Here is a 14,263-nt window from a genome sequence, read left to right as displayed (position 1 = left end):
GCCATTGTATATACATAATGTGATTGGGGAATGGCATTAAATTTCATTGTACAATGTGCAATGACAATAAAGTTATTCTATTCTATTGAAGTCTATTCTATTCTGTGATCCTGGCTAAGTCCCAACAAACATCATGATAAGGTTGGCATCAGCCGGAAATGACTGGAATGCACGCAACAACAAATGATGTTGATTTTGCAAAAAAGAGTATATCATATATATCAAATGACTTTATGACATGCCATGCTCATTGGTAAGCTTAAAACTCTCAAAGTCTGGTGAGGTCAGACTTCCTCTTTAGTGAAGCCAAGCTGCTTCCTCCTCAACAAGGCTATTATTATTATCTTCTCACATATCTAGCAGTAATGTTTGCCTGAAAAAAATGGCTGATGTTATGTGCCTCAGCATTGACTCAAACCTATGGCAACACTATCACAGGGTTGTCTTGGAAAGTTGATTCAGAAGAGGCTTGCCATTGAGAGAGTGTCACTTGCCTAGCATCAACTGTAGACTTCCATGACGTAACATGGATTTGAACCCTGGTCTTCTAAATTCAAACCATGGCACTATGCTGGATAGGCACAGCTTAAAGTCCCTGGATGCCTTCTCGCCATAGATCCCGGTTTCCTTAGGAACTTTCCTAGCCTTCCAAAGAAAAATACAGCCTGTTTACTGAAACAATCAGTAATTAATCACTGACTTATTTAAGAGCTCTTGTGCGAATGCTATCCAGATGCGGCAACTAGTTACTTCATTTACTAATTATTTCATTTCATTCAACTCCCCAAATCATCCTGTTCTTCATCAACATTTTGAACCTGGGGCGGGGAATCATGCAGCTCTTCAGAATTTGTTGGATTGTAACTTCCAGCATTTCTGACCCTTGGCTAGTTTGGCTAAGCCCGCTGAATGCTGCAGTCCAACATCTGGAGAGCCACATGGTCCCCGTCCTGGCTTTAGATAAACATCCTCAAAGCAAAAGCTCAAGCACTCCCAAGATAATGAGGCAGACAAATTCCTTAGTCTTTTTGATGCAAAGATTGTGTTCATTTTCTTGGCCATCACATGCTGTTTGCCTTCAAATGTCCCAATCCTCATGTTTCATGGCCTCACTAATCCCTGAAATGCTATTTTAAACACAGTTATTTACTTCTTTTCACTTACGTTTCTGCACAGTTAGTATTCTCCACTCACCTTAACTCAAATGGGAATCTAAATCCAATTGTTTGATCAAATGAGAGAACAGAGCCATTGAATTAAGTGATGAATTCAAGCCTTTGTGAATCCCATAGCCTCAATGGGCTTACTTTAATCAGGATAAACAATTGGATTAGGTCTTTCAGGCCCCTTCTATACTGCCATTTTTATGGTCATGTTCCAGAAGCATTCTCTCCCAATATTTCGCCCACATCTATGACATGCATCCTCTGAGATTGTGAGGTCTTTTAGAAACTAGACAAGTGGGGTTTATATATCTGTGGAATGTCTAGGGTGAGAGAAAGGACTCTTGTCTGTTTGAGACAAGTGTGAATGTTGCAATTGGCCACCTTGATTAGTATTTAATAGCCTTGCTGCTTCAACACCTAGCTGCTTCCTGCCTGGGAGAATCCTTTGTTGGGAGATGTTAGCTGGCCTTGATCATTTCAACAGAAATTCTGTGGACTATTTCAACAGAAAGGAGGGATTCATGAAGATGAACAAAATCTGGCTACCAATATTTTAAAAACTCTAAAATCAGGATAGTAAATAAAGAGCAACACTCAGAAAATAGAGGAATTCCAGACAGGAAACAATCAGGGCCAGCTAACACCTCCCTAGGATTTGCTGTTTGGTGATTCACCAGGATTCTTGGACAGAGATGGTTAAAACTTAATAAAATGACAACTTCCAGGATTCTACAGCACTGAACTACTACAGATACAGTTGCGTCAAACTGCATCAAGTCTATAGTGTAGAGGCACGCACAGTATTGGGGTCTCTTGTGAACCGTGCAATCCCCACCTCTGAATTAAATGATTCTCCCAGCTGGCCCTGGGTTGAGAGGTTTGCAGGTGGGGACAGCAAGAGAGAAAAGGTCTGATCCATGTCCACTCCCATTCATCCCAACTCACGTCAGCGGTTTCCAGCGCACGACCATGGAGTTCAGAGGAGGCTTGGAGGAGTGCGGGGTCAACATTGTGGTGGGAACGGTGAATTCGCAGTGGGATCCTGTAAAGCCTGGGCGGCAGGTGCACTGCTGGGGGGCTTTACATTGCCCCCCATTCCGACATCGCGGGGTACAGATAGCTATGGAAGAGGAAACGGATGAAGCAGATGAATGTCGCCCCAAACCTTCTTGACTAGAGCCAGCTAGCCCTCAACTGCTCCCCATAGGTTTGAAATTGGGATGAGTCTGAAAGTAAACCTCTAGTTTTGAATAATCGATATACACTGCAACACACACACCGCCTGCAACCTTTTTACAAGACAAAGCACTATTCCTAGAGGTTTTTAGGTGGAGGCGATTCAACCATCATAGTGTTTAGACAGGAAAAGTGCAGTCTGGGGGCGGGGGGGTGTCTGGAGGATTCAGTGCCAGGGGAAAGAACAGCCTTGTGATTCCTGTTCTCCACTTTGCCCACCTCCTATAAAGGCAACCTTGACGATGTTCTGCTTGTTTGGGAACAGTCCGTTGCTGCCACCTATGCACAGAAAGTGGGTCTGCAACTGCTCACAACTCAGTTTATAGCAGTTATGAGTAAACTTTGGCCCTCCAGGTGTTTTGGACTCCAACTCCCACAATTCCTAACAGCCGGTAGGCTGTTAGCAATTGTGGGAGTTGAAGTCCAAAGCACCTGGAGGGCCGAAGCATGCTCCTGCCTGGTTTATAGGGGAATACTATTTCTGTACATGAAGGATGAATTTAGCCTCCATGATTTATTTGTCTTGTTGTGGGCCTTCAAGTAATTTCTACACTGTCATTTAATCCAGATTATCAAAACAGATAATCCAGATTATCTGATTTTAATTAGATTATATGAGTCTACACTGTCATATAATCCGGTTCAAAGCAGATAATCTGGATTTATATGGCAGTGTAGAAGGGGCCTCAGGGCCCTTCCATTCAGGCGCTATATCCCAGGATCTAATCCCAGGTTTTCCACTTTAAACTGGATTATATGAGTCTGCACTGCCAGATAATCTGAACAAACAGAAAACCTGGGATCAGATCCTGGGATACAGGGCCTGTTTGGAGGGGTCCTCAGTCTTAAAAGTATTACCATTTTATGATAGTTTCTATCACTGCAATATAAGTATTTACTACTAGTGTTTTCACTTTTATTTTTAGCATTCCTTCTTTTAAATATTGCATTTGAATGCCTCCACTTTGTTTTATTTGCCCTATATTGTTTGTTTTATTGCTGATCAGTGACCAAAATGCATTTATTTGTAAATTTGAATAGTCTCCTCCTTTAAAAAAACGCAACTTTCGACAAATTTCAATTGTCTAGATTGTATGATACAGATAAAATCCCACGTTGGAACGAGACAGCGGACCCAGACCCTGGAAATATATGTTGCCTCCTTTCTTATCTCTTCCTACCTTTGGTGCACTTATTCGTCTTGGGACCCAGGGACCAGCCAGGGCAGCAGGTCTCGCCACAGGTGTTGGGTCTGGGAAAAAGAAGTTGGAAAGAAGAGGAGAGGTGGTGAAGTGGGCAACACATACATTATGGAGGGAACGTGTGTGTACAAGCATGAGATTATGGAAGGAGATGGAAAAGCTTCAACTGGCTAGATCCTTCTAAGTGAGCCTCCTGGGCTTTGGTCCCATTTATTGACGGGATGACGAAGGTAGACAACATTGGGGTAAACCAGATGTGTCAGAGGAGCCAACAGGGAGTGGGCTGGGAGCACAGGGCTGGCTTCCTCCTACGCAAGCGGCATGCCTGATGTCATCAACAATTCCATCTGGGACCCATGCCCCTTCCCTCAAAATGACTTTAGCAGACAGTGCAGAGCGATCAAGAGAAAGAGGACAAACCGTTTGGCCTTTCCGTTTGCCAACAGCACTGGCCTGCCTCCCCTGATCCTTGGAGGTGAGCAGCTGCACGTGAGGAGCGTGCAAGCTATGCATCTTGAGCATCTGCCATGAACCTAGAAAGACCACATTCTCCCAAAAATGTAGGTTTAGAGAATGGAGGCAAGCTGCCTTGTCCTTGCTCAGGGAGACAAATGGCTCAGCATGATCCTCTCCCCTGTTCCTGTTCATAAACAGCCCTTTCCCATCCATCTCTCTGGGATTCCTCCTTGACTTTCTTTCTCACCTCTTTGCTCCCAGTGTCACCTGCAAGCAAGGTCTAGAGAGGACTCAGACTGGCTTAAATTAACCTTTTTTCCCAGCCAGTGGAGAGGAATTATGCTTTGTCTACACAATATGTATGATGGGCTATGGCCACTCAATGGGGGATGGAAGAAACACACTGAACATCTCTGAAACTGGATCTGACCAAAGGCCTTTGCAACTTCCCTAAGGGGCCAACCAGATGCACTGACAACAAGGGTACAAGTAGATACAGCATCATTTGCCTACATGTCTATTCTAGGAATTTCTAGGTTTTTCCCTGGGAAATGATCATAGAATCACACTTGAGGACTTTGAGATCCCCAGGTTTTCTTTAGAGGTCTCTAGGTCTTCCAGCATGACGGGAGGAAGTTGACTATGGTGTGACACCAGAGGAGCTAGCAATTCCTATGGGGAACATTTGCATCAAACCTGATTAATCAAAAGTGAGACCTGCAAATGTGGAGGGACAACTGTATATGACACATAACCACAACACACTATCTACAATGCACAACTGCGGTGCCCAATAGACAATGCACAAGTGCAATGTGCTAACATATACATGCTTTCTTTGTACCTCTACTTCTGCTATCACGTCAAACCTCTCAGCTCAAGATAGCCCTCTATTACAGTAAGCCTCTAATTATTACTTCCATCTAGTGATTGATGTGGAAGAATCTCTCTGCCCATGCTAAAGGGAATGTGCTGTTTTACTAATCAGATGTTTTACTAATCTGGCCCCATCAGGAATCAAGCCAGCCAATGCAATGGTGATTTTTTGGCCTCTCATGTATAGCATGATTTACATATACATATTTCCCTAACTGAATGTCAGCCCATCTTTGGTGCTGGATAACTGACCACCCTGACCCGTAAGAGCTTTGACATCCATGAATTTGCCTTGTTTCCCTTTTAAAAGCCATTCTAGCTGATGGCCATTTTACTTACTTGAGTGATCCCTCATTGTCTATGATGGCCCTCCAAGTGTAGCATCTTGGCAGTGGATATGTAGGTTACTGTGGAGCCGTATTCTTGATCCACATATTCTTCCACCGAGAGGGCATCAGTTTCCAGGTGGAAAACAGTCCCGGTCAGGGTTGGCTTGGCACGCCTTCCCCTTGGCACGTTTCTCCCTTTCACCTTCCATGCATGCCTGTTCAAATTCCACTGTACTGCTGGTCACAGCTGACCTCCAGGCACTCAAGAGCCAGGGTTCCCTACTTCTCAGTGTCTATGCCACAGTTTTTAAGGTTAGTTTTAAGCCCATCTTTAAACCTCTTTTCCTGTCCAACAACATTCCATTTTCCATTCTAGAGTTGGAAGTATAGTAACTGCTTTGGGAGATGGTGATCGGGCATTCGGACAACGTGGCCAGTCCAGCGGAGTTGATGGTGTAGGAGCATCCCTTCAATGCTGGCGGTCTTTGCTACTTCCAGCACACTGACATTTGTCCACCTGTCTTCCCAAGAGATTTGCAGGATTTTTCAGAGGCAACACTGATGGAACTGTTCCAGGAGTTGAGTGTGACGTCTGTAGATAGTCCATGTTTCTCAGGCATATAACAGGGTTGGGAGGACGATGGCTTTCTAAACAAGCACCCTGGTATTCCTACAGATGTCCCGATTCTCAAACACTCTGCTTCATTTGGAAAAATTCTGCACTCGCAGAGCTCAGGCAATGTTGTATATCAGTGTCAATGTTGATTTTTGTGGAGAGGAGGCTGCCAAGGTAGCGGAAATGGTCAACATTTTCTAATGTTACACCATTAAGTTGTATTGCTGGCATTGCAGAGGGATTGGCTGGTGACTGCTGGAGGAGAACTTTGGTTTCCTCAATGTTCAATTAGAGCCAGCACTTTTTGTATGCTTCTGCAAAGATGTTTAGAGTGGTTTGTAGGTCTTCTTCTTAATGCGCACAGACTACGTTATCATTGGCATATTACATATGTTGTTGTGACCTTGGTTTTGGCTTTCAGTCTGCTGAGGTCAAATAGCTTGCCATCTGTCCAATAGATGATTTCCACTCCGGTGGGAAGCTTTCCATCAACAAAATGAAGTATCATAGCGATGAAGATGGAAAATAAGGTTGGAGCAATAACACATTCCTATTTGACACCTGATTCCAATTCAAATGGGTCACTGTTGCCATCAAGTCATTGCGGATTGAGCCGCAGGATGTTCACAAATTTGTCAGGGCATCTGATTTTTTGGAGGATGGTCCAGAGAGCACTGCAATTCACTGTATCAAATTCCTTTGCAAGGTCAATGAATGCCATGTACAGAGGTTGATTCTGTTCCCTGCATTTTTCTTGGAGCCGTCGTGCAGTGAAGATCATATCCACTGTTCCTCTGGAGCCTTTCTGGGAGGATGTCTTCTGAGACAGGTGGAAGGCAGTTTTCAAGGATTCTACATCTTAGACTCATAAAGCCGGGCCAGCCTATCCAACCCTTTGCATGCAAGGAAATGCAATCCAAGCATTCCTGACAGATGGCTATCTAGCCTCTGCTTGAAAGCTTCCAGAGAAAGAGGCTCTGAGACAGCATATTCCACTGCCAAACAGCTCTGGCAGTTCCACTATTTAATTCTATATGGTGGATAAAGAGGATTTTTTCTCATCCTTCCTGAGTCTTCCACCAGACAACTAAAAGGAACAACACTCCCATGGGATTGTAATATCATGATGAAATAAACAGAAAATCCCCCCACCCCCATTTTGGTGGTAATAGCTTTTCTTTGTGGTGGGGGAGGACTCCGTGTTGAGGCCAGGAGGTACCATGGGTGCCACCTGGGCTCCCCTCCGGCCCATCCGCCCCCTGCCGTCCTGGCCCCCCTTTCCTCTTCCACCCCCTATCCTCTCGCCAAACATCTAATTCCTGACATTCTTGCCCTGACCGGGACTTGAGTTACTAAGTAGATTTGCAGCAGCCCCACAGCAGACGGAGGGGCGGAAGGAAAGAGGGCCTTTGGGGGAGAGAATGCGGGGGAGAAAGAAGAAGAGAGTGATGAGGGAGGGGGGACTCAATGAGGGAGGAGAGCACTGCAACTATCCAGCCCACCTTGAATGCTCCTGGGTCTTCCACAGAAGAAAGGAGAATGCTATCGCTGGATCTGAAAAGGAACATCCTCTATCAGACCCCCATTAGATCCTGCACATTTACATCACCCCCAACCCTAGCAGCACCTGGTCTCCATCCTCCATCCTCCTCCGGCTGGCTTGATTCCTGATGGGGCCAGATGAGCAAAACATCCGAGCACACTCCCCTGAGCATGTGCAGAGAGATACTTCTCCACCTCAATTACTAGACGGAAATAATAATGAGATGCTTACTGTACTCGAGGCTGTCCTGAGCTGAGAGGTTTGACGTGACTTTATTGGATTTCTCTTTTTGCCTCAACTCCGAAACCTGGCAAGATGCCGAGTGACATCTGCCTCAGACAGAAGTCAATGGGGGGAGGCAATCCTCGGCCAAAGCAAACCTGCATCCTGATTCAGTCCTTTGCCAACCTAGAAGGCCAAGAGGTGACATGATAGCCATGTCTAGAGATGTGAAAGGATGCCATAAGGAAGAGGGAGCAGGCTTGTTTTCTGCTACCCTGGAAACTAGGACTTGGAGCAATGGGTTCAAATAAACATACGGAAGAACTTCCTGGCTATAAGAGCCCTATTGCTGTGGAACGCCATATCAAGAGATAATATAAATGACTATGCTTTTTATATGGTTTATTTTATGATTTTATGCTTAATGTGTTGTGTATTTTGTATATTTGTATGTTGCAATGTGGCAGTGAATTACAGTATTGCCAAACTGGAAGCCACTCTGAGTCCCCTTTGGGGTAGAGATAGGTAAAGGTAAAGGTTTTTCCCTTGACATTAAGTCTAGTTGTGTCCGACTCTGAAGGTTGGTGTTCATCTCCATTTCTAAGCAGAAGAGCCGGCGTTGTCCATAGACACCTCCAAGGTCATGTGGCCGGCATGACTGCACGGAGCGCCGTTATTTTCCAACCGGAGCGGTACCTATTGATCTACTCACATTTGCATATTTTCGAACTGCTAGGTTAGCAGAAGCTGGGGCTAACAGAGGGAGCTCACGCCTCTGCCCGGATTCGAACCACCGACCCTTCAGTGAGCAAGTCAGCAGCTGAGCAGTTTAACCCACTGCACCACCGGGGGATTGGAGGTGGAGATATGTCTCCTTTAAAATAGCGATGAGAGTGGGAAATGCCTCTAAATCAGGCATGGGCAAATGTTGGCCCTCCAGTTATTTTGGACTTTAACTCCCACAATTACTAACAGCATAGCGGCTTTTAGGAATTGTGGGAGTTGAAGTCCAAAACACCTGTAGGGCTAAAGTTTGCCCATGCTGGGTGTATGGATCTAGGCCTCAGTATTTCACATCTAAGAAATGAGAGCAAGAGGAATGGAGCTGGTGGTGCTCAGTATTCAAGGAGAGGATGTGAGTGCAGCTCTTCTGATGTCCACCACAGACATCAGAAGAACTGCAAGGCCAAGAATAAGCTACAAGAGGAAAGACAAAGATCCACCCAGAGAAAAGGTGTTCTTACCATACATCAAGGGAACCACTGACCGCATAGGGAAGCTGAGGAAGAAACACAACCTACAAACTATCTACAGACCCACTAAGAAAATCCAACAAATGCTACATTTAGCAAAGGATAAGGGGGATCCTCTCACCTCTGCAGGAGTCTACCATATCCCATGCAGCTTTGGACAAGTCTACAGCGGGACCACCATGGCAGCAATGTCCAAACACGAATCAAGGAACACGAAAGGCACTGCAGACTAACTCAACCAGAGAAGTCCGCCATAACAGAGCACCTGATGAACCAACTTGGACACAGCATATTGAGAACACAGAAATGCTGGACCACTCAAACATCCACCATGTCAGACTCCACAGAAAAGCCATTGAAATCCACAAGCATGTGGACAATTTCAACAGAAAGGAGGAAACCATGAAAATGAACAAAATTTGGCTACTAGTATTTTTTTTTAAAAAAAACCCTCTAAAATCAGGACAGTAAATAAAGAACAACTCTCAGAAAACAGGAATTCCAGGCATGAAACAATCAGGGCCAGCTAACACTTCCCAACAAAGGATTCCCACAGGCAGGAACAGCCAGGCTTTGAAGCTGCAAGGCCATTCAATGCTAATCAAGGTGATCAATTGCTACATTATACGCTAGATATTGGAAAACCTCAGAGATACCTCCCTTAGCAGAACTGGAACAATATATTATAGAGTTGATGATGATGGACAAAATAACGATACACTTAAGATGAGAAACTTTAGAGAACTTTGTTAATGAATGGCAACCAATGATCCAACATTTCAATGTAAAATTAATCTAAAAATGTACATAGAGGAAGCTAATAGACTGAAGGCAGGGAGGAAACGGATATAAATTTGGAACTTATAATATTTTATATGTACTATTCAAATAGAAGACTGTGACCCCTTATTGAAAATATATTGTCTGAGAAATGATTATGAAAGACTAATAGATGAAAGTATTGCACTGTATGCAACAAACACTTGCAATGTATGTATATTTGAATGAATGAAAATAAATAAACATTATATTATATATATATAAAAGAAACAATCAGGGCCAGGTAATCAATTCCCAACAAAGGATTCCCCCAGAAAGAAAGCAGCCAGGCTTTGAAGCTGCAAGGCTTTTCAATGCTCGTGCAACATTCACACTTGCCTCCAACAGAGAAGAGTTCTCTCACCCACCCTGGACTTTTCACAGATATTGCCTAATTTCCAACAGACCTCACAACCTCTGAGGATGCCTGCCATATGGGCGAAACCTCAGGAGAGAATCCTTCTGGAACATGGCCATACAGCCCGGAAAACTCACAGAATCCCAAACACTGTTTGCAGGGAGAGCTCAGTGAGAGGGTTGGCGAAAGAAGCGCCGTCGCTGCAGCAACCCTTGCGTTGACATTTCCATTCCCTCCGACCCTGATGAGAAGAGCAGGCTTGTTGGCTGGGGAAGGAGCTGAAGTGTGCGTCCTCCCTGCCCTCGGACAATGCTGTGGCGAGGGCACTGCCCTCTGTGCACCAGCAGCATCCCTTGCCCAGGCTGCGCTGCCTCGCCCCCCCCCCCCACCCCACCCCCTCTCCCTCTTACCTGGCCGCCTTGGGGACCCTCCCCGTGGGCTCCTTCTTGCGCCTCTCCGGAGCACCCCCTTTCTCCTCCATTGCTGCCATTGCCAGGAAGCCCAGCAAGCAGAGCGCGCCCAGAGCCGGTGTTCGCATCTTGCCGGTCTTTTGGACGGGGCGCTCCGGGCGAGGCGAAAAGGGGGCGAACGGGGCCGGGCCGGGCTCTCTGGCCGCCAATGGGAGCCCAAGCCGGACTCGCCGGCCCCTCCAGCCCGCAGCCAATGGCCAGGCAACCGGCCTCCGGACGGGGAGGGCCTGGAGAGAGCCGCAGGTGCTGCCTCGTCGGGGGAGGGAGAGAGGGAGGGAGCGGGAAAGAGGCAGCCATCGCATCCTTGCCTTGGAAGGGACCCCCAAAGGCCATCTAGTCCGACCCCCCTTCTGCCAGGCATCTGGACCACTCTATTTTATTTATTTATCGAATTGAGAATACAGTTATAATGTACAGAAAACCACAAACAAAGTTAAAAACTTGGCACTGATACTCAGGCCTGTAGCGAGGGAGGGGGGGTTAGGGGTTCAACCCCCCCCTCCGAAATTTTTCAGTTAAAAAAACCCTGGTTTACTCATGAATTTTAACTGGTTAACCAAATCCCCATGCTAAGTCTATGCGACGCAAAAAATTAAGAGTCCCTCCAAGCACTATCTCAAGCAGATATTGACAAGTCTGTAGGGGGAGGGGGAGGCCAGGGGTTCAACCCCCCCCCCCCGAAATTTTCAAAACCCTCCCCAAATTTTTTTTCTGGCTACGGCCCTGGTCAGAGATGTCACCGCCTTGGTCCTTTCATTATTGGCTGCTACTTCCCAATGGATATCAGGTGGTGCAATACCAGCTAAACAGTATAATTTCTCCAGTGGTGTGAGGCGTAGACATCCTGTGATAATGCGGCATGTCTCATTAAGAGACATCTACTTTTAACGTAGTGAGATGAATCCATACTGGGCATGTGTATTAAGTAGCAGACTAGCAAAGCGTAAGGGCAGATATTGAGGGACATCCTCCCTGTAGGATAGTAACATATCCGGGCGTACCCTGGGCAATGTCTTTGTAGACGGCTGATTCTCTCGCACCAGAAGCGACTTGCAGCATGCAACCAAATAAACATATGTACCACTCTGACAACCACTATGTCAGACTATACAGAGAAGACACTGAAACACAAAAGCTCATGGACCATTTCAAAAGAAAGAAAGATACCATGAAAATGAACTACCAGTACTGAAAAATACTACGAATCAAGACTAAGGAACTCCACCCAGGCACAGGAAGTCTCCAGACATTAAGCAATCAAGGGCTTTACGCAGACTAACCTCATCACACTAGAGCAGGCATGGACAAACTTTGGCCCTACTGGCTGTTAGGAATTCTGGGAGTTGAAGTCCAAAACACCTGGAGAGCCGAAGTTTGCCCATGCCTGCTCCGGACGCTGTGATATATTTGTGTATGTATGTCATGTTGGATAAAGAGCTGTGAGCAAGGGCTGTGGGTCCTCAACGCACCACACTTAATGGCATCACCAAAGGCTGTCCCCAGCTGTCAGGTTGTGACCTAGAAACCCCAGGGTCTGGGACACTCCTGAACTGGTAACCCTAGGTCTGTGTGCCGGCAAATCCTGTTATTATTCCAGCAGCAGGACGCAGGGACGTCCCTCCTGCTGCTCCCCATGGGGGTCTCCTTTCCCCAAATTAATACAGTGCATTCCTGCCTTTAGAAGCCCGACTCTCCTGTTGGCTCCTCCTGACCTTGAACAGGAAATGCCAGAAAGAAGTCAAAGACGCCAGGGAATTTTGTCCAACAGAGAGTATGTCACAGGAGGAGGTGCACTTCCTTCTCTTTTTCAAAGAACCCCAAGCCCTCAAATTTCCGGTGCAAATTATTACACCTCCTTCCTTCATCTCTTCGCTCTGGGAGCCTTGAGAAGGACCTCTCCATTTGCACGTCTCCTTGTCTACTAAACAGGGAGGAAAGTTTGGAAAAAACATCCTTCAATATGATCTGCCAGTTCATTGTTTACGTTCATCATATCTCCCGGCTTCTTTTTATTCTCTGTACGGATGTTTTTAGCAGCATCCACATTAGGAGAATGGTAAAGGAAGGTTGGAGCAAAAGAGACATTTGACATCTGGTTGTAGCAGTGTCTCCTGCGTAAACAATGCAAAAAAGCTTGAAAGAATAGGATTCTGCTCCAGCCAATCCTTCTGTGGCTATCTGCACCTGCCTCCAACAGACAAAGTAAACAGCAGCTAACTCAAGAACCCTTCCTAAGCAAACAAGAACAGATATGCCTGTCTCACCATATACCACCCCATAGATTTGCATTTAGAAAGTTGGCCACCTCTATGGAAAATATAAGAGAAATGGAAGCTGGTGAAAGAAGATGTCATCCCTGCATGTACTTTGAAAGATGTCTTAAAGTGGCCTCTATAAGACATTGATAAAGCTTTTGTTTACTTACATGACTTGGTTGTTTCATTTCACATGTACGTATTGTTAGCTTTGGATTCAAACATTTGCTGAAGCATGTTGAAATGCTCTTCTTTTTGTAGGACCCGGTTTCTATTCTTTCCATGTAAATGGTGACACTGGTACCATGTTTTCTTTTAAAGCAATTCCCACCAAAACATCTACAGGTATACCTATAGATGAGAAATGCACACACATCAATACATACATACACGTTCTCACACACATATTTTAAGGTAGTGTTCTCACTCTGAGATTCCTCTTTTTTGCCCTGAAAAGCAGAGAGGCCGGGGCTTCAACCTACTTGTCATACTTATTTCAGTGTAATCTAAGAGTCCATCCCAATCCCTCACCTGTCTCTGGAACTTGGTTACGGATGTGCCCTTTCCCTTCTCCATGAGACGTAGAGTTGTTTTGGGCTTGTTTAAATTATCCTAATTATAAACAATTCCTGCTTATTTCTAGCAACACCAGATCAAGGGTTATCCCATCCTTGGCCACTAAATTTGATATTCTGTGGGCTAATCCAAACTCTTTTTGGCATTGTGATGTCACAATGGGTTAAACCCTTGTGCTGCTGAACTGCTGACCTGAAGGTTGGCAGTTCGAATCTGCGACCTCCCATTTGTCAGCTCTAGTTCCAGCTAATTTAGCAGTTTAAAAACATGCAAATGTGAATAGAGAAATAGATACTGCTTCGGCGGGAAAAGGCAAAGAGATGCTCAAAGCAATCTTGCCGGGCACATGACAAGGAGGCACCAACGAAGGCTCCTCGGCTTGAAAATGGAGAAAGCATCTTCCAGAGCCAGAGCACCACCTCCAAAAGCTGGAAATGAAAGAAACCTTGCCTTTGTTTGTGTTTGTATATCTCATGTGACTGTAAAGGCATTGAATGTTTGCCTATGTATATAAATGCTGTAATCTGCTCTGAGTCCTCTAGGAGAGAAGGAATATAAATAAATTATTATTATTATTATTATTATCAACACAACGACGTTGTACGGCACAGCAAACAAGATAGATATGCTGGATTTCGTTTCGCAAAACCACAAGTCGAACACTTCCCAAGTGTCTAGGACTGTGTGATGTATTTTCTGATGATGTGTGCAGATCCCAGTAGGGTGGCCTTTTGCAGTTGGCAGATGGTGATTTTGTCAATGTCTATTGTTTCCAAATGCCGGCTGAGATCTTTTGGCACAGCACCCAGTGTGCCCATCACCACCGGGACCACCTGTACTGGTTTCTGCCAGAGTCTTTGAAGTTCAATCTTGAGGTCCTGATAGC

The 14,263-nt window shown here is 45.4% G+C and overlaps 1 protein-coding gene across 2 annotated transcripts in view; it reads right to left on the bottom strand.

The window, feature by feature from the left end:
• Window positions 1–13,854, bottom strand: part of ltbp4 (latent transforming growth factor beta binding protein 4) — a 64,931-nt gene extending 51,077 nt beyond the window's left edge. Inside the window, exons 1-3 of one of the 2 annotated variants that reach the window (XM_062962229.1) lie at window positions 12,972–13,854; window positions 3,584–3,654; window positions 2,112–2,286 (exon numbers count right to left, since the gene is read on the bottom strand). In XM_062962229.1, the coding sequence (XP_062818299.1) occupies window positions 2,112–2,176 (65 nt within the window). In that variant the 5' untranslated portion in view covers window positions 2,177–2,286; window positions 3,584–3,654; window positions 12,972–13,854. Of the gene's footprint in view, window positions 1–2,111; window positions 2,287–3,583; window positions 3,655–10,486; window positions 10,876–12,971 lie in introns of those variants that run through there. The other variant, XM_062962227.1, reaches the window with a different exon arrangement.
• Between the last annotated feature and the right edge of the window lie 409 nt (window positions 13,855–14,263).

Source organism: Anolis carolinensis, unplaced genomic scaffold, assembly GCF_035594765.1.
Source record: "Anolis carolinensis isolate JA03-04 unplaced genomic scaffold, rAnoCar3.1.pri scaffold_10, whole genome shotgun sequence".
NCBI classification, from domain to species: Eukaryota; Metazoa; Chordata; class Lepidosauria; order Squamata; family Dactyloidae; genus Anolis; species Anolis carolinensis.
This window is presented reverse-complemented; position numbering and strand designations above follow the sequence as displayed.